This window comes from Lepisosteus oculatus, chromosome 1 (assembly GCF_040954835.1).
Source record: "Lepisosteus oculatus isolate fLepOcu1 chromosome 1, fLepOcu1.hap2, whole genome shotgun sequence".
NCBI classification, from domain to species: domain Eukaryota; kingdom Metazoa; phylum Chordata; class Actinopteri; order Semionotiformes; family Lepisosteidae; genus Lepisosteus; species Lepisosteus oculatus.
The window spans coordinates 6,932,891-6,952,843 of NC_090696.1; the positions used below are offsets into that span (position 1 = coordinate 6,932,891).

Genomic DNA, 19,953 nt, shown 5'->3' on the forward strand with positions numbered 1-19,953 from the left:
GTGGGGTTTTTTTACGTTTCATTGGCAGGTTAGGCTACCCGCCTTGCAAAGCACTGTTGCATACTTACTGTAGCTCGAAAAGTAGTGACCACAGGGAAGTTAATGAACCCTGTAAGTCAAAGAAAATGTTTCCGTTTTGTATTATTCGGGTTTGCCCTTGTCACGTTAATTCCCTGTCTTGTGAATTTGGATGCCCGTGACGCTTTTAGAAATTCCTGTTGCTGAACAGTTTTCTAAGGGGGTAACAAGGATATTGGTTTTTGAACACCCCTGAGTACGTAATTATTCGCATCTGGATCGCATTTGGTTTTGCTTAGCTAATTGGCTTTCTCAGTCAGCTGTGAACATTCTTATTAGGAAATGTTTTTCCTGGAACAGTTATTCATATTTGTACGGATGGGATTTTTTTTTCCCGAGACCACGTGAGAGTGACAAATTAATTGGCTGCATGATTTTTGTTCTCCAGACGTGTGCCAGTTTATATTTTGCTCCAGATCCTTCTTCTGCATTTATGTTAGTGATGTAACACATGCTTTCAGCTATTGCTTACTAATCCTGCTTCTGCTTTTACAGTCCATAACGACTATGGTCGTTCCTTTTTTTTCTAGTTCAAGTTTTGTTCCTAGAGAGTATGCCAACCCATCCATTTATAATGTATAGAGCTCCTACCAGATCCTGTTGCTGTCATAACATGAGCACCATTAACGGCAGATGGAAAGTTTTCACAGAACTGCAAGTAGTCTGCATGATGAAGGAGATATTAGCAAGCTCTGCTAAAACTAAAGTTTAAGAAACTGAGTTTTGTCACCTTTCCATTTGTACCTCAGTCTGCAACATGTGCTGCTGTTTTTTATATAATGCCAGGGTAGTCATGGTTCCCCATTGCGAATGATGTTAGGAAGTAAGCCTGTGTTATGAGCACAACTGTGTCTCGCAACAGAGCCCTCATTCCAACATCGCAACTTGCTTGGGTGCAGTAATGGAGGTCATAAAGGTTTGATTCCTGAAGAAGTCATTCTTGAGAAATTCCTGTCCTGGGAAACTACTGAGTTCAGGGACAGGCCTCAGGGAAGGTTTTCAAAACAATCACTGTTTGGTTCTTAAATAGTGTTCCGTCCTATCACAACTAAATCTACGCTGACGAAAACTTTGTTTTGGCCTGTATCTTCCATGTTGGTTTTTGGCGTTGTCCTATAAAGTTGTTTTACACATTCAGGAGTAATATTAGGCTGTAGGACACAGCAAAACGGTGAGGTAATATGCATGGTAATCGCAGTAACCATAGGAGAGACCCCCCTCTGATCACATCATCATCCAAGAGAAAGGTGTACATGGCAGCAAATGTTAACATTTTGGTTGATTTCCAATAATTTCGAGCATGGGGCCTAGAGGTTTTTTTTAAGTGTCTGAGATATACTGTACATGTTTTTGGTTTGTGTTTAGGCCTGGGAGATGGCGGGTTTTGATTGAAGTCGTTTGGTGGGAGAGGTTAATCCCAGGAACCACAGTTATATAAGGAACGCTCTTCGCTGATAGACTAAAAGAATGAAACTTTTTTCACGTCTCAAGTAAAGACGACTAAAAGGGGACCTGATTCCCCCCCCCAATTCGTTCAACTCGTGGTGCACTTTCTGGGTTCTCTACTTGCTCGGCTGGAACAAAAACCACCAGGTCCAGGATCGGGGTCAGTAGGGGAAACCATCTCTTGTGAGTTTAATTAACTTAGCTATTTAAATGCAAGCCTTTGGGTTTACTTTATGTCAAAAGGTGGTTGTTAACTAAGTGTGGGGTTAGTTTAGGCACTATTAGCGCACTGGCCCAAACAGGCCAGAAGGTCAGATAAGCTCCTTTCATTGTAATTTTTCTAATGTATTATTTGTGCCATGGTACGATGAGCACTAGCTGGATTTAACAGCAAAAAAAAAAAGGCAGTTAGAAATATGGCTCATGTAAAAATATCTCAAAATATCAAAATAGCATTTTGTGAAAGAGGCACAAAAGCTATTTCATGACATTTTCCAACATTTTGACCCAAAGCTTACAGTGTGTTAATGAAGTATATCCCCTTAAGATTTTATGGTTTCACATATTGAGACATATAATGCTCAGCAAGTCCTAATAGTAGATAAACCCAGCCTCACCTGACAAAGGACACACACTTCTACTTTGTCATTATTAAAAAAAAAAGTTTTCCAGTCTGCAATATCTGTGTGTGTGGAGAATTAAGAGCATTTCTTGATTCAGTCACTGGTGGCACCTCCTTGATCAGCAACATGACCAACTTGAATGAAATATTTACAGTACAAGTTGATCAGCCTCTCACATGATGAACTCGGACACCATAGCAGGAGAGGCCTGTAGGTCCCTGGAAGTAACCCTGGGGTTATCCAAGACTTCTAGAAGCATCATACTGTCAGATCCTGGAGAGATTTTGAAGGACAATCAGTCCTGGGGAGGTTGGCAACAGTCTTGATTTTTCTGCGTTTGTAGATTCTTTCCTACTGTTGGATGTTACTGTTGGGAGATGTCTTTGTAATAAATAGTAACTTTTTCTAAGAGTGTCACAGATTTCATTTGATCTGGATATAGTGTTACCACAAACCTGGGTGCTTAAGACCAAATTGACAAAGGTTCAAATTGTAATACAGGTCAATTTCTCTAAAGAAATGGTGATATTGTTTTTTTTATATTATGCTTTCTGTTTGTTGGTGCTGATGGTAAAAGAGTATAATATACATGTTAAACATCTATTAAACTGCAAAAGCTTGTTCTGTGTTTCAGTGGGGAAAAATACCAAACATTAAACAACTTGGCCTGACCCTGACATCTGCAGCTAAGAAAAAAAAGGTTATTTGGAAGAAGTTCAGTTCTTTTAGTCTGAACAGCACGTTCAGTCAGTGATTCAGGCCCCCTACTGAGGATGACTCTGAAGGACAGGGGGGTGGTCAGATTTCATAGTGTAAGATCTGCTAAATTATTCTGAAGAGTACATTTTCTCTGAATTTGTCATAGCGAAGTGGCTACTTATCTGCTTTTAGGTTGAAAACACGACAAATTCAAAACTGAGTTGACGTTCTGGTATTTTACATTCCTAATTTGTCGGAGATGCCTGTTGCACAAGTGTGCTCAGCACTGCCGCCTGCAGGCCGCTTTCTGTACTGCTGTTGCCAATCAGAAGCTGCACTGCTGCATGGAGCAGCAGCACAACTCCTTGTGAGCTGTAGTCACCGCTAGGTCCTGTCTGAGCAGTGAAAGGTGACCGTTCTGCAGCAAGTGGAGTCCTTCCAGCTGATTCAACCCCAGGCCACCTCAGGAGCGCTCAGACAGTTTTGTGCCCTCAGAAGCACTCCTGGACACTGATGCCAAGTGACTGTTGGACTCATCCTTTTTTGTTCTGCCAAACTGACCAAGTCCTCTTGAAAGTGGATGTCATTTTTTTTAAATGGGACATTAAAACAAATGCATTGTTCTCTGGTATATGGGTTATTTAGTTATAAAATTAGCTGAATTTTGGCCCTGGACAGTCAGTTCTGCCTGTGGATACCTGTGTTTACAGCGTAGGTTTCTCCCTGATTGAGTTTGGCTCTCTAAATCTGCTTCTCCCTGTTTTTCCAGGCCAGAGAATTCTGCCCCTGAATCGATAATTGGCTGTATTAACAGATGCCTGCCCTGGTCTACTGCAGTGATGAGGAGTTGCAGAGCTGTGTTGCAGCCAATAATGTGTCTTGTGACAAAAGAGCAGATCTGCGTCTTATAGATTTATCATAGGGAAGGATGCAATTCTAAATCCCCCAACAGAAGCTCCCTTCTTTACTAATTGAACTTTTATTACTTAATTTTAATTTGGCCAGAACACCTTGAGCATTAAAGTCAATCTGAATAATTTGCTAATTCAGATAATTGAGTATTACTATTGGTCATATTATTGATGTGTTTTGGTACTGTTTACTCTACCATGTTTGACATGGTTGCGACCTGTGTAATGTATACTTATTTTTCTTTTGTTCTGCCTTAAAGTTTTAAGATGTTGTTTTTAACTCTAGAAATAAAAAAAACTGTATACTGTATATCCATGTATTGTTAGTGCTCTGATCAGTAGAATTGCTGTGATTTGTAAAAGCATTGCTGCAGGTTTTGATATCAAGGTCATATGGCATCACCCATAGACCAGAACCATTTCTCAAAATAGTCTCTATCACCTAGTGATTTTTTTTTGTTATTGGTTGTAGTAAACATTCAAGACCTTGTATGTGCTTTTAAGAAGACGTGAAACACGAAGTTATAAATGTCGTTCTAAGAATGATGGAAAAAGACATCAGATCTTACTCCTGTTACTCAGGATCACTTGATTTTATTTTAATGAAAAATTGGTGAGGGGGAATTCTATAGGGACTGTGCAAAGAAGCTTTCACAATGAGTTTGAAGTGCATACTGCAGTGAGCCCTTATCCTAATGGAACGATGTAGCTTGGAATCCTTTTGAATCTGTTCCTTCATATTGACGGCTGGGTTACTTAGTGTGCCAGATCGGGATTTTTCTCCTATGAGAAGACCTCAAAGCTGTGGACAGCTGAGCTAACTTGTACAATATATTTGATTGCAGTAGCTGCGCAAGAGTTTTCTTCCCATTTTCACTTGACAGCTTCAAAGTGCGCTGAAGAATTTCACTAGAGCTGTGTGTGATTCAACATGGAAGGAGGTATATTGAATATGATTCTGAATGGAGGATGAATTTCCAGTGTTTAAGGCTAACTTCCATATCACTTACCGTGGTAAAGTCCAGAATTCGGCAGCCAGAATCCTGACCAGGTCTACTGCAAGTGATCACATCACTCCTATCCTGGAGTCCCAGCACTGGCTTCCTGTCAGGTGTTGTAGATCTCAAAATCCTCAGGCTCACCTGTAAGGCTCTGCATGGCTCCCCACCTCGCAACCTTGTCTAATTCTGGTCTCCCATCTGTTCCCCAAGCTCGTCTACAGACTGTACAATAGATGACGGGGCCTTCTCCTGCTACGCCCCAGAGCTCTCGAACTCTATCCCTAAGGATAACAGAGACACACTTTCCCTGAGCTCTTTCAAATCTAGACTCAAGCCTTTCTTCTTTATAAGGGCCTGTATTTAACTGGGTCTGTGTGCCCCTTGGCTTTCCTACTGTATTCCATACTGTACCTCCATCAACTATCTCTTCTCAATGTGTTTCAATTTTTTTTCTTCTTTGAAGCATTTTGAGAAGCCACCTTTAGGATGCCATATAAAATAGTTTTATTATTATAGTAATAGTATTATTACTGTAATTTGGTGGCTGGCTTAGACTATTTTAACTGTGTATAATGGTCCAGTTAAAAACAGCATTTATATTATTCTCCTTGCTTAAGAGAATCCTTTTCTTTTGGTACAGTCGCCCATCTTAGCTTTAGAAAGGATCATTTTAGCTTCTGAAGAGCACCTAATTCACTTATTAAAAATGTGTTTTTCTTGGTTTCAGCCTTAATAACATACAGTACAAGTGATGCACTAATTAAAATTGAGGATATGTACATATTGAGCATCATATGAAACATGAAACATTCATATGCACACATATATGAAAAATAAACTTCAGATTTAGAATATTGATTAATTGTACAATATTTTGATATTTTAGAGGTGGTTGTGTGAAAACATTTGTCAGCATTTGTTTTTTTTTTTTTTTAACGTTTGAGGTCACTCTTCTGTGAGCATCCTTGAAATCCGAACAAAAACATCCTCCACAGAATCAAGGCTAGTTAACGGAACTTCTGAAAGACACTATTGTCAAGTGGAAAATGTTTTATTGCAGGAAACAAACAGGAGTCAAGAATTTAGCAGAATGTCTGTGTTGAAAACTACCGAAAAAGAAAGAGGGTACATTTACCATAAAGTAGGGTATGACTGTATGGTACAGTCCAGTCTCTCTCACTAGCACTGCAGTGAGTGTTGCACTGAGCTCATTTCTGCTCAAAGACCAGTTCACAACAGAAACATACCATCCCCATGGTGCTGTGCAATGTGTCGTTGCTTTGCCCTCAACCTCATTAAAACATAACGCCTTGTTACTGTCTCGCAGATGACGATGTGCCTGCGGACCCCCGTACTGTAGCAGCTAATGTGGTGTGGAAGATGACGTTCTTTCAGTTTTCCATGATGAGCTTGTCCATCCGAGCTCAAACACCCAGTCATGGGTTCTCACAAGCTGTGGGGACCACAAACGTCTGAGGAAAAAGAAATTTCACTCTCAATTGCTTAGTTGAAAGAGATGAGGAGGTGATAAGCACTAGCACATGTCCTTTGAAGCTTTCAGTCTTGTACAGAGCTAGTGATGGGATAGCTTTAGGACTTTTTTTTTTTTACAATGAAAGGAGTTGTTCTGTTCCTTTTGTCCTTGTGAAAAGTCATGGGCCCTGACTCCTTTTTCCCCCACCTTGTGTGGTGGTTGTTGTGTGTCTTCGTAGTTTGGCGGGTGTAAATAAAGATCGAGATGAGAGGAAAATATTTGATTCATCCTACTTCTTTTGCTATTAGAGGATTATTAATCTGAGAAAGTCAAGTCATCCCGATGATTCTTCTTTTGAAGAGTCCTACTTAGTTTAATACTCTTGATACTCTGTATAAAGACTAACCTCTTGGTCTTTTCAGTCCTAAATATGCTTCATCTTCATTCCTCTTCTGACCACAGGTGTCTGTTCCACTGTTAAATCAAGTGAAAGTAATTGATTGGTTTGAGTTGCCACTACCATTCAGGATTTTGAGTCTCATCTGTCCATGTTTTTCTTGTTTAGTTGGTTTTAATGTGTTTAGGATTTTATATGTGACATAACTAAAGGACCAAGTATTTTTAGTATTACTTTCATCTCTGTCTTGTACATTCTATAACATGGTGGCCGAATACAGGCATAAAATTCAAACGATGTCTTCCAAATTGTATTATGCAATTGTAACAATTTCTCTTGATTTATGTTTCATTAAATATGATAGTATTTTGTTATTGTTTTAGAGCATTTTCTTAGATTCAAGATTACTCCAGATGTAGAACAAGATGAATGTAATTATATAAAGTATCACATCTTCAAGATGGGCTAATGTTTAACATGCTAACAATGTAGTTCTGTGCACCCGTCAAGTATTAAAAGTTTGTGTCCACGTTTCTGACCTGTCCTGAATGCTACTGTACATCCTTCTGCATTGTCTTTGCTGCTTCTAGTTTTGGGGCACCTCACTCTTACTGTATGTTGTCCAATTGTAACCCAGCTTGCTAATTACACCTGCCTACCATTTATTGTTATCAATTCCTTTGTGTTCCAGAGTGCTGGACAGTTGTTTGCAGTGCACGATCCACATCTACTGTATTTTTGCAGCCTGTTAATATTTCCAGCTTTATGTACTGCAACATACCTGCAGTCTGTACGTTACTACACATAATGAGACCCAATGTCAAGAGGAAAGCCACCCGTGTCTTCCAAAAGAGCCTGAAGAAACTAGTCTGGTTGAAACTGTCCTGCAACCCTGTCTGTGTTGGGGCGTATCTGCAAGAGCTTCTGTTAGACATGATAGACATTATAGAGCAGATTTAACAAAAAGTAAAACATAATTTTCTGTCTTTAAATCCTTGGTATTTTTTAGATCCTGGAATACTTGCATGAGGACAGTAATACTGCTTTACTGGTCTTTCACTTCAGTTCCTGTCTCTCCATCCTGTGATGAACTTGGGTGGATGGTGTGGGGGGGTAGTGCGTTTTAAAATCAGGATTCTGACACCAGTTGATACAAAAGAAAATAATGAACATCATGATATCTGATTTTAGGGGATGAAAGTAATAGAGTGTTACACCACACATGAGTTCTTTGCTTCTCTTGCACAGCTTGGAGTAATTGTCAAGCATAAACGTGAAATATTTACAATACGCAGCGTGATTATGCAATAGACACAAGAGAGTCCTAGTTCCTGAAGACCTAAAAACCCTTGGTACCTGAGAGAACCTGCATCCTAATAAAAATAGATCATACCCAGGACTAAATCCATCCATTTTCTAACCCTTAATCCAAGTCATGGTTGAGAGGGAGCTAGAACCTAACCTGGCAAACAACGAGTGAAAGGTGGGACACAAACTAGACGGGACATCAGTCCGTCGCAGACACAGAAATACACACACTCACCCCGGGGCACATTTTTCCCAGAAGCTGATTGTGGGAGGAAACCCGAGGAAACCCACATGATCACGGGGAAAATTCCAGAGATGAACCCCAGGCACCAGCTCTGCGAGGAAGTAGGGCTAACGACTGCTTTACTGTGCTGCTCCAGGACGAAGTCTCCCTTCCTATTCTTATAATGTGTTGCTTCCATAGGGGAGAACGTTTTTAGCCTCAGGATTCCACAATATGGGAAATAAGAATTTCCTAAAATAATTGGGATGGCAAGCACTCTTACATTATCTGCACAAAATATGGTTCCTGCTCTGGTTAGTAAAAGGAGCTATCTCAATGTTAACCTTCCCGCTTTTATCCTTCTTATGCTCTCCTTTTTATTCTTTCTCCTTCCTGTTTTAATCTTTTCTTTTTCTGTAATTATGCTGTGGTGCATTCCAGATTGTGCTACCCTCCAATTATTATTGCAAGACAGATGATTAAAATCACAAAAATGCAACTTACTGTAAATGATCTAATTGTGGTTTCTCCGTGAAAATGCAGTCTTATCAATTGAATTCTACAGTTCGTCGCTATTGACCTGTACAACATTTTAAACAGCTTTTTGTTTTGTTTTTTACAGATGACGGTATCACTGCAAGATCCCAATATTGCAACCATCAGCAAGGTAAGGAGCTTATATTCTTTATAAATGTATTCAGTTAACATTCAACAGTATATTCAACTATCTTTTGATATTGTTTATTCAACACCATGATCCATGGCTTGTGGTTTTCAATCCATATTTCTGTATATTAGGGATGGAGGACCAGAGACAAACATTCCACTAGAAATTAGCCTTTAACTCTATCTGTAGAGAATCTTTGCTATTAATTGTTGCTGTGCTGTAAATGATGCCTAAAAAACAATACCCTCCACAGCTCTGGGTTCAATTCCTGAGATACTATCTCAATACGAGCTTGTATATTCTCTCCAATTATGCGTGAGTTTCCTCTCAAAGTCCAAAACATTCTGGTAGGGTTAATTGGGTTAATTGGAAAACTGGCCCTGATGTGAGTGTGTGTCTGTGTCTCTGTGCCCTGTGATGGATTGGTGACCCCTCCAGGGTGTACCCTGCCTTGTGCCTGTTGCTCACCAAGATAGACTCTGGCTCCCCTGTCACCCCGAATTGCCAAAGCAGTTAAATGGGTGGATGGATTAAGCCACTTGCATTCCACATGCGTAATGTTTACTATCTAGACCCTGAGGGAGAAGCAAACTGATAGAGAAATAACATTTTCTTAGAAGTGACCTAAGAAGCCCAATAATCTTTGCTGATGTGCTGTTGGATTTAAAAAATCCCTCCTCACCTCTCACTTCTGCACGGCTGGACTATAAGAGCCAGGTTATTGGAGCCTGTCCTACATTTCTGAACTTGTTCTTATTCGTCTCAGCTGTTCTGCTCAGAACCTTTATTTTTATGTAGCGACAAATTCCAGTGCAAAAAAAGAACAGTAAGAGAAAGTTGAACTACTGGGGATAATTAAAAAAAGAAAAACTTCTCTGCTGCTTCCTCTTTCATATTGTGCTCTTTCCCGGCTGAAACTGCTACACTGCTTTGAACTCCTTTGCCCTACTAACACAACACGTTAGATGTCTGAGTACTGGAGGAATGAATGTAACCTGAATATAACTTCCTGCATAAGCAGGGTGCTTTATTGGCCATGGAAGCAGATACAGTACTTGATGGCAGGATTAAAGCTCAGTCTTTTTTTCCCCAAGGTTGTCAAACATGTACAGTATGCCCTTTGGGGATCTTGTCAAGATAGCCAGGGTGGTGCTGTCCAGAACCATGCATGTCCTTCCTAGGTCTGTGTATGGCTGTGTTCTAGGCCTTTTTCACAGTATCTGACTGATGCTGAAATCTGAACTTTGCTTTGTGCTGTAGTAGCATATATATATATAGGTACTGTATAGCCAGTAGACAACCATCAGCCATATCACCCTGCGACTCACTCCTAACAACCCACTGAAGCTCAGCAGGTGTGAGTCTGAGCAGTAGCTCTGAAAGCTCAGGTTGCTGCTGGAAGGACCAGTAGGGGGCGCTCACCCTGTGGTCTGTGTGGCTCCAAATGCCTCAGTGTAGCAATGGGACTCTATACTGTAGACAAGAAGCCTGTCTTCAGATGAGAGGTCAAACCGAGGTCCTGTTTCTCTGTGCTCATTAAAAATCCCAGGGCATTACTTGAAAAGAGTAGGGGTGTAACTCCTGTATTATTGGACTGCTAGCCAATAATAATCCTAATAACCCTCATCTATGAACTGGGTTCATTACTCCGTTCTCCTCCCTACCATGTGGTGAGTGAACTGTGAGCGCAGTATGGGCTGCTGTCACATCATCCAGGTGGGGCTGCACACTGGTGGTGGTGGAGGAGAGTCCCCGTGACCTGTAAAGCGCTTTGAGAGGAGTGTCCAGTAAAGCACTATATATGTGTAAGGAATTATTATTATTAGTATTAGTAATAAGCTTGGACTCCTGAAATGTGTTTATCTGTGTAGCGGTGTGAATATTTCCCTTTTCGTTCCATATTGTGGAGTGGACGGTTACGTAAGGAGACAAGCATGCCGACTCCCCGGTGTGTTATCGGGGTAACTTCCTGCCGTGGTGCTGATACTGTGAGTAATGGCAGCTGGATCCTAATGAAGTAACCTTATGGGTTACTGATACACAGGGTGCTTCTGATCTCCCAGATTGCTGCATCAGCATTTTTTCTATGGGCATTAGCTGTGTAAAAGCAGTGTCTATAATTTAACTTTTTAGTTGCAAAATGTCCTGTAATGTCACTTATTGGGAATTGTGACTTTACTAGTTGAAGGTCAAATAGATTAGTCACTCACTCTTCCTCTTTAAAACCTTACTACTGTTAGGTAAGACTTATACAAGTTTAAAGAATGAGGAAAAAGAAAAAGTTTGAATTCTATTTATTTTTAAATGCTAACATACATTTTTTTTTATTAACCAAACAATCTTCCAAACTTGCTTGTACCAAAAGATAAAAAGCAGTGTCCTTGGAGACCCTTTGAGATAAGTGGGAAGACACTTGCCATCAACCTGTTCCTTGTGTGGGTTTTAAAAGCTCTTGAAACCACATCTTCTAATGATCTGATCATGCAGGCACTACTGCACTTATTGCAAGCATTTCTCTCATGAGAAAATATTTTATGTGAATACTAGAGATGCAAGACTATATAAAAATTTGCTTTAAAACTGGGCAAACCTGACAACAGCAATGCAGGAAGAATGTCTGCTGATTCAGACCTGGAGTCTTCTGAATACTGTTTTGATACCCTTAGTTAAGTATGATATATCCTTTACAGTTTGTTCACTATTTACAGAAAGTCATGGTTTTGTACTTTAAATGAAGATGCTGTCATACAACTTAGTGTTTAATTTGTTTCACATTGTTCACTCCCTCAGAAGTTTAATTTGTTTCCAGTTCAGTACTTTCAAGGTGAACTGCAAAACCTTTTAATTTCGGGTTTCGAAAGAATCGGCATGGATGTACAGTATGCGTTCCAAACAGCAATAAAGGTAAAATGTACACAGTAACATCACAAAAGACACGAAATGTCCAGGTATACAAAGTGCCATATTCTGCGATTCAGAACAAAGCAAAAATGTCTGGTGACGTGTGTGGCTGTATGACATTGCAAACAAGCAGGCTTGTGAAGCGTTTGTTTTAATCCAATAGACGTATTGCTCTTGACTTCGAGACGTTTTAGCAGACAGATACTACGTACTTGTTAACTCTGCATGCAGATCACCTTGGAACATTTCTGCAGCGAAATGTCTGCTGCACAACCTGTACAGTAATTATTAGCTTGTACATCACAGTACATTAGTCGCTATGGTGACTAGTGACCAGGAAGGGCCACATCATGTCACATTTTGTTTGCGACAACATGGCGACTTAAAAAGTACTTCCACAAAGTTCACAATTTTGTGCTTATTTGAAAATTCATACAATTTTTCTAGAACGTCAGTTAATTTATTTTGTTACCGAGATTTGATAACTGGTCTGGGAAATTGGGACTACAGTTCCCCTTTAACCTTTACAATGTCAGTTTGTGTTCTTGATGCAGAGGCCAGTTCTGGCAGTTGCTCTGTCCTGACGTCACTTCTAGATAAACCGCTTTCTTTCTTGGCTGGTTTGGATGCAGATATTTCCCAGACAGGTCCAAGTGGCATCGTAAACTGCAGTCTTGAGGACACATTGCAGCCTCACAAGTGCAGGCTAACATCTTGAAATGCACTGTACTGGTTTAAAAAAAAATGTAGAACTTGTCAGTGTGAGGGTAATGAAGGAACACGTAAAGGCTTATTCCATGCTGAAAAGAAAAGAGACAATGTTTTGGTTGTGGGGCCTTCTTCAGGTGTTCATGTGAGGGTAATGAAAACTAAGGTAAAAGCAGATGTGGAAATGTGGGACCATTTGTGTTGATCAGTAATAAATTGTTTTTTCCAAAACTGTGATATTTACTCTTTAACTTTGTGGCAGTATAATATTGTGCTTCAATGTTCAATTTGTTTGGTTTTTTTTGCAGCAAAAACATTTTCAGAAAAGATAAACAGTGGAATCATGTGCTCTGTAGTCCATTTATCCTGGTTTCCATATCATGAGCTCTGGACAATGAGCCTCTTTTGTCTGGACTTTACTTTCTCTCTTTACTGGGAGAGCAGGGGGCATCTTTATTTAGAATAGTGAATAGCCATGGAATCTGGTTTCCAAATGGACTCCCATTCTTATGGCTCCATCGAGGTGGGAGAAAATTCCTTTGGGTTCTGAATTTGTGTTGTCCCGGGTGCTGTGTAACATTGTATAAAGATGATAGAAGAAAATTGCAGGGGAAGTGGGTCTCTTTGTTCTGCTCCTGAAGTGCAGCAGATTATTATTGATTGGGTGCACAGACAACATCGCCCCCTAGGGACACAGTGTGGAATAGATAAGAAAGAGATAGAGGCGCCAGGTGCTACAGCCGGCATTAAGACGGCAAATCCTGAAGCGAGTTTCTCCTGGAAGCCAACTTCTAGAACACGAGCCCTTCGATCACTCCAGTTTGAAGCAGAGCAAAGGGCGAGTTATTTCCCCAGCAGGCACCGTTAAGTCCTTTTGGAATTTAAACATAAATTGTGGTGAAAGAAAAAAAAAATGCAGTTCAGCTGTAGGCAACGTAAGAAAAACGTCAGTAATTCTACCACTTTAATAGCTGTGGTATTTAACCCATTCCAACAGTTTTATTTTTTAGATAAAGTTCTAGAAAAGAGGAGCTGAGGTGTCGAAAACACTGAAGCATGATAAGCATCATGGATTATTCTCCAATTCGGTTGAGCATTTTTAATGTCATTATTTACAAACGCATCAAACACCAGACTTGGTCTAACTGCTTACGTTTTTTGTTGTTTATTTTTATAGATGGTTCTATTTACTCAGTGTCTTAAAGAGATCCCGAGTAATGTGGAAAATGAATGTGCCAGCTGTCGGGAAACACAGAGGTTACAAACAACAGGCCTGTCTGGCTATTTCAATCCAAAAGCTACCATCTCATCCACCTCTTGAAGGAACCCAGTGTATTGCCTCCCACCACACAGTTGGGCAGCTTGTTTGAGTACAGAAGTGCCTCCTCTTCTCCATTTTAAATGCACTTCCAGATGGTCTCCTCTTGTGCCTTCTGGTTGGCATTTTTAGTGCAGGAGTTACTGAACAAAGTAAAAAAAACAAACAAACAAACGGCCTACACCAGCAGGTGATTGTGCTGGAAAGTAAACCAAGACCTGAATGTTAAGTTGGCATCGGTACTCCTTTGTCACACTAGAAAATGATGAGGTAGCCTATGATTGTGGGCGGAGCGGTGGCTCTGTGGCTGGAAGGTTGCCGGTTTCGTATCCTGCGGCCGGCAGAGGAATCCTACTCCCTTGGGCCCCTGAGCAAGGCCCTTCACCCCAACTGCCCCAGGGGCGCTGTATAAATGGTTGACCCTGCACTCTGACCCCAGGCTTCTCTCCCTGTCTGTATGTCTCATGGAGAGCAAGCTGGGGTATGTGAAAATACAAATTCCTAATACAAGAAATTGTATATGGCCAATAAAGTGATCTTATCAGCAATTTCCACTATATTGCAACTCAAATATTAGGGACTTATTTACAGTATGTTTGTTTTGAAGCAGTCTGCAGTGATCTATACTAACTGTGTAATAAATAAGTATACTATCGCAGTCAAAAAATTCAGAAAAGGTGGTTCCCTAATAGACTTATCACTGTGACTGTGGGTTCAAAAGAAAATGCACACTTCTATTATTTCATATATCAGTTCATTCCTGAAAGAGACTGGTTCAACGTCAGCCTGGGCCCTTTATAAATTTCCCTGCACTTTTTTTCCAGGCAACGGCGTGTAGCGTTTCACTTTTCTCCTGCTTCTGTGCTCTTGAAGGATGTGGAGAAGCCCGGAGGTGGCAGCCAGCCTGTCCTCTCCAGCCCCAGGTACTGCCCAGGGATCAACAACCACGCCGGGTACCTGTGCGAGACGGGACACTGCTGTGGGGAGACCGGCTGCTGCACATACTACTACGAGCTCTGGTGTGAGTATCGCTGACCGGCTGTCCTGTCGTAGGTGTTGCGCGGACTGAAATCGGCTGCTGAAACCTCAAAGGCAGCATCCGCATGAATGGCGTTTTCCAGCAGGCATTAAAAACCCTTTAGGTTCTGGACCGATCCTGGAGCAGTGTGCAGCGCAGTACTAAGTCAGGCCGTAAAAAAGTTTGGAATTCAGGATCAGGGTGTATAAAATAAGATCCACAGTTCAGCTGGCGATTCCTGTATAAAAACAAATAAGGTGGGCAGCTGCGTCAGCATGCATAGGCTGCAAAGGAACAAGTAAGAGGTTTATTCCATACTGAAAAGAGAAGAAAGAAAACGCAACGTTTCGGCCGTGGAGCCTTCTACAGGTGTGAGCAGTACTCTTTTGACACACTAGAAAATTATGAGGTAGCCTGTGATTGTGGGTGGGGCGGTGGCTCTGTGGCTCAGGATCTGCGCCTGTGGCTGGAAGGTTGCCGGTTCAAATCCCGCATCCGGCAGAGGTATCCTACTCCGTTGGGCCCCTGAGCAAGGCCCTGAACCCCAACTGCCCCAGGGGTGCTGTGTAAATGGCCGACCCTGCACTCTGACTCCAAGCTTCTCTCCCTGTCTGTGTGTCTCATGGAGAGCAAGTTGGGGTATACGAAAAGACAAATTCCTAATACAAGAAATTGTATATGGCCAATAAAGTGATCTCACCAGCAATTTCCACTATATTGCAACTCAAATATTAGGGACCTATTTACAGTATGTTTGTTTTGAAGCAGTCTGCAGTGATCTATACTTACTGTATAATAAATAAGTATACTATAGCAGTCAAAAAATGTAGGTGCTCACACCAGAAGAAGGTTCCATGGCCGGAATATTGTGTTTTCTTTCTTTTTTTTTCAGCATGGAATAAACCTATTACTTGTTCCTAAAAACAAATAAGGCAGTGTGAAGTCACTCAGCTTCTGATCCCGTAGATCCTTGATGTCTCTAAATGAAGTGTGCTGAGATGTGGATTGGCTGAAGTAGTTTTCATAGCAGAGGGGTTCACACCTACCTAGGAACAAGAGCTTTTCACTTGTTTTCAGCAGGTCAAGCATTTTGTGACCTCAAGTAATGAAAGTCAATAGATTGAGAACTAGAGTTTAAAGATCATCTAGGTCCAGGGTTGATAAAGTCTGTGTAGGGAAAAAAAAATGTTGCTCCCGGGCAAGCTGTGCCATCTCCTAATACCCCTCGACCAGGGTACAGTGTGAGCACTTCTTTCCAGAGGTTGCTAGTTCAAATCCAGGCTGTGCTTCTCCCGGCTGTGCTGAGCACTTCCTGTTGGGATGGTCCAGGATCTGCTGGGCCGCAGTGCAGAACTGATGGGCATTGCGTTTGATAAAGATTCACTTTTCGCGTTATGTTCTGTAAGCCCTCTAACAAAAATGCAGACGTAATTCAAAGCGTTTAAAGACATCGCATGTTACTGGCATTTGAAATGTGTTATCTTTGGAGTCGCTTGCCTTTAAATAGAAGATTAAATAAGATATTCCATTCAGCATTGAATAAACCTATTACTTGTTCCTTTGCAGCCTATGCATGCTGACGCAGCTACCCACCTGACCTTTAAATAGAAGATGTCAGAAAGGTTATAACTGGGACAGTGGTGCTGTCCAGTACTGAGAGAGGGAGAGTTCCGGGGGGGCGTCCACAGGGGAAGTGGGGGTTTCTCTATCTTGACGTCTGTGTCCTCCAGGGTTCTGGCTCCTCTGGACCGTCCTGATCCTGTTCAGCTGCTGCTGCGCGTATCGCCACCGCCGGGCCAAGCTGCGGATCCAGCAGCAGCAGAGACAGAGAGAGATTAATCTCATCGCCTACCACGGAGCCTGCAACTACCCAGCCTCCATGCTGGACCTCAGTAAGGCACCCTGCTGCTTCTCTCGGCTTTCTGCCCGCTCACTGTGGGCTAAAAGGTCTAAGGCAGCAAGCAGTAAGACCTCCGGGACACAACTGTTTTTCTTAAAGTCCACAAAGAGGTTAAAAGCCAGTGTTTTGGTGCAGATGCCACCTTTATCAGGACACAACTATAACGGGTATAAAGAGACCTACAGTATATATGATGCAATACGGCTGGGTTATTGACAGCTTTCTAACCATCGATGCACTGCTGTCTGAACGCTACGATTAATCGATGAATCAATCAATGCTTAAAACAAAAGGGCCTATGGATACAACTCAATTATATCATGAACTCTTAATCTTAACATTCCTCTAAGATGGCAGTATTGTATTCCTCACTCTGTATTAACTATATATACTGTATATCTTGCTCTCATCTTGATAAAAGCACAATAGCTTGTTGGGTCAGTTGTCTGGTTCCATACTAAGTTCTCCACAGAAGCCAGTGGGGTACCTTCTAGAAACGTTTCCAACCATCTGGTGGGAATTTTTCTTATTATTTTTCAGAATTTGATTTTTGAGGATGTTTCCAGAATCTCAGTAGCATTTGTTCCTTCAAACTATTTTTTTTTTTCCTTTGTCAAAGTTTTATTTTGACATTAGTTGATGGTTGGATCATTCTACTCTACATAAAGTACAGCACTCCACACATTAAGAAAGTCTCACATATGTACTATAGTACATTGTAGTGTACTAGTGTGGTATCTACTGTACATCCCTAAAAGTAGAAATATTTTTCTGAACAGCACAAACATGTACTGTAATTGGTTTTGATAGAGTTTTTACTTCCATGCTGTGAACTGTGAGGTCCTGTACGGTTTCTCTTACATAATACATGTCACATGGGCTTTATATAAGGTTTACGAAGGGATAAGTAATCATACAAGAAACTGCAAATCATTTTGTCTTCTAAATTTACATTGTGCACAGGATTCACAACAATAGTTACAGTAAGCCTCCTGATCAAGGTATTTTTGAACATGTTAAAACTTGGCTTTTACTAAGTCATTTAAGTGCCACATTATTAATTACTGTGTTACGAACATGTAGTAGGACATGAAATATTAGAATCTGTCCTATTTTTATGCCAACAATTTATATATTACAGCATGTTCATCGCATGTTGTAAAAGGTCTGTTTTCTATTTCTTCTTTGTCTTTTTTTCTTGTGATGAGGAATTAGATTAAAACATTTTCCTGTATGTTCATTTCACTGTGTATTTCTTTGTTCTAATTATTCGATTCTAAAATTGGAGGCCGTTTGTATACTTTTGTATGTGAGATGCATGCTGAGAAGGTAATTATTGTTTAAAGGTCTCTGTGCATGATATGTATGTCCTCACAAGGGTATGTCTGCACCAAACATTGGCTTTTAACCTATTCTTATAGGGTTCAGGATAAAAACAAAATGTTGAGAGGGTTTAGTCTTTGCTCATTTTTATTATATTTTTCTCTTTCCGACACGCTTTTGTTAGCTTTATGTGGAACTTGGATATGGCATGTTTTGCATGACCGCATGTACAACATGAGGTGTATGTACACACCTGAAGAAATCTCCACGGCCGAAATGTCTCTGTTCTTCTTATTTCTTTTCAGCACGGAATGAACCTTTATGTATGTGTACGTAAGCACGTGTTTTGTGGGGAGCTTCCACACTCTGGGTCCTCTGGATCGAAAGCTGAACCTCCTGTGTGAAGTGCAGAGACGGGATTGTGATGGTGTGCATGCTAATGAGTTACTCTAATGACATTGCTGAAGCGGCCTACAGCTCCACATCCCATTTCAGTGAAAATAGCTTGCCGCCTTCTCCTCCGAGTCTTACCAGTGGGGCTTAAAATAGGTCACTGGCCTCCAGGAGAAAGCCGAGGGTGGCAACACTGTATCTGGCTCTTTTATAAATAATGTAGAAATGGCCTAATTGCACTGAAAGTGGATACCAGTTGCACAGCTGCATTCTCTGCATGACCTTGACCAAGTCGCCTGACCCCTCCCTCCTTCAGTCCCGCTCTCTCAGCAGAAGCCTAATCTAACAGATGATGCTTCGGCTTTAATATCGCCTCTGATTTCATCTTTGTTAAAGCCATCTGCAGGTTCACCCTGTGAAATGTGGGAGGACGAGCACACATGCGCTCTGCGAATTTCTCCGCCAGCTGATGTGGACTGGGGATTTGTGGTTTTTGCATGGATATTTTTAGTTGGGTGCTTTTGAATATGCCATCCATACTGAAGAGAATGCCGGGTTAAATAAGATTCAGATGGTTTTTTTTTTTTTTAGCAGATGGAGAGATTCGTAAGCTTTTCAGAAATACTTGACCCCTGGTGATTAGGTCATTTGTTTTATAGAACCGTAATAAGAGGAATTGTTTGCACAATGCAGTAAATGAAAGTTAGAGAATATCTGTACTGGGGTTAAAGCATCTGCTTTAAGTTTTGATTTAAGTTCCGTTACGTTTTCTTTGCTGCTATTTACTACAGTGTATTCCAGTAGTTTTGCTTCATTGAGAGCTACTTCTAGCCTGCAACTTCACCATTTTCTGCGGTTTCATATAGTCGCAGTGTCTCTGAAATGGTGACACCTCAACTACATGACCACACAATTTGGTTAAGCCCTGTCTTTTATTAAGGCACCCTGATCTGGTCTGGGATACAGGAGATGTTCCTGCTGAACTCATTAGGAGAGCGGCTGGAGCAGACTGAACGAGCAAGGGGAGCAGTGAGGTCGCTTCAGGACAGGAGTTGGTGTGTGTGTGTGGCCGGCAGGCTCGCATTCTTCTTAAATGACAAGAATTTAAAAAAAAAAACTTAGAACTGTGAAAAATGGTTCTGGACTGCTGCGGGGTTTCAGCGTTATGTATGATACATCATTACAATTTGATAATTAGAATCTAAATTTAGATTTGTCTGTGCATAATGTGGGCTGAGGTGATCTGGATCTGATTCCACCCAATTTCTTCCATTGCCTTTTATGAAACATTTATCAATTTGTGGTTTTTCATTTCTCGGTCACTGTCTCTTTCCCGGGGGTGCGCGAACGCGACTGCCGAATCTTGGTGTGTGGTTTCACCTAGGCGGTACGCGACAGGGAAGAGGCAGTAAGACGGTCTGTGGGCGGAGCGGTGGCTCTGTGGCTCAGGATCTGTGCCTGTGGCTGGGAGGTTGCCTGTTCAAATCCCGCAGCCGGCAGAGGAATCCTACTCCGTTGGGCCCCTGAGCAAGGCCCTTCACCCCAGCTGCTCCAGGGATGCTGTA

At 41.3% G+C, this 19,953-nt stretch overlaps 1 protein-coding gene across 2 annotated transcripts in view; it reads left to right on the forward strand.

Moving 5' to 3' along the window:
- Positions 1-19,953, forward strand: part of LOC107076989 (WW domain-binding protein 1) — a 34,265-nt gene that overhangs the window by 1,291 nt on the left and 13,021 nt on the right. Inside the window, exons 2-5 of one of the 2 annotated variants that reach the window (XM_069191655.1) lie at positions 8,783-8,827; positions 10,737-10,815; positions 14,628-14,775; positions 16,503-16,664. In XM_069191655.1, the coding sequence (XP_069047756.1) occupies positions 10,762-10,815; positions 14,628-14,775; positions 16,503-16,664 (364 nt within the window). In that variant the 5' untranslated portion in view covers positions 8,783-8,827; positions 10,737-10,761. The remainder of the gene's footprint in view (positions 1-8,782; positions 8,828-10,736; positions 10,816-14,627; positions 14,776-16,502; positions 16,665-19,953) is intronic. The other variant, XM_069191629.1, reaches the window with a different exon arrangement.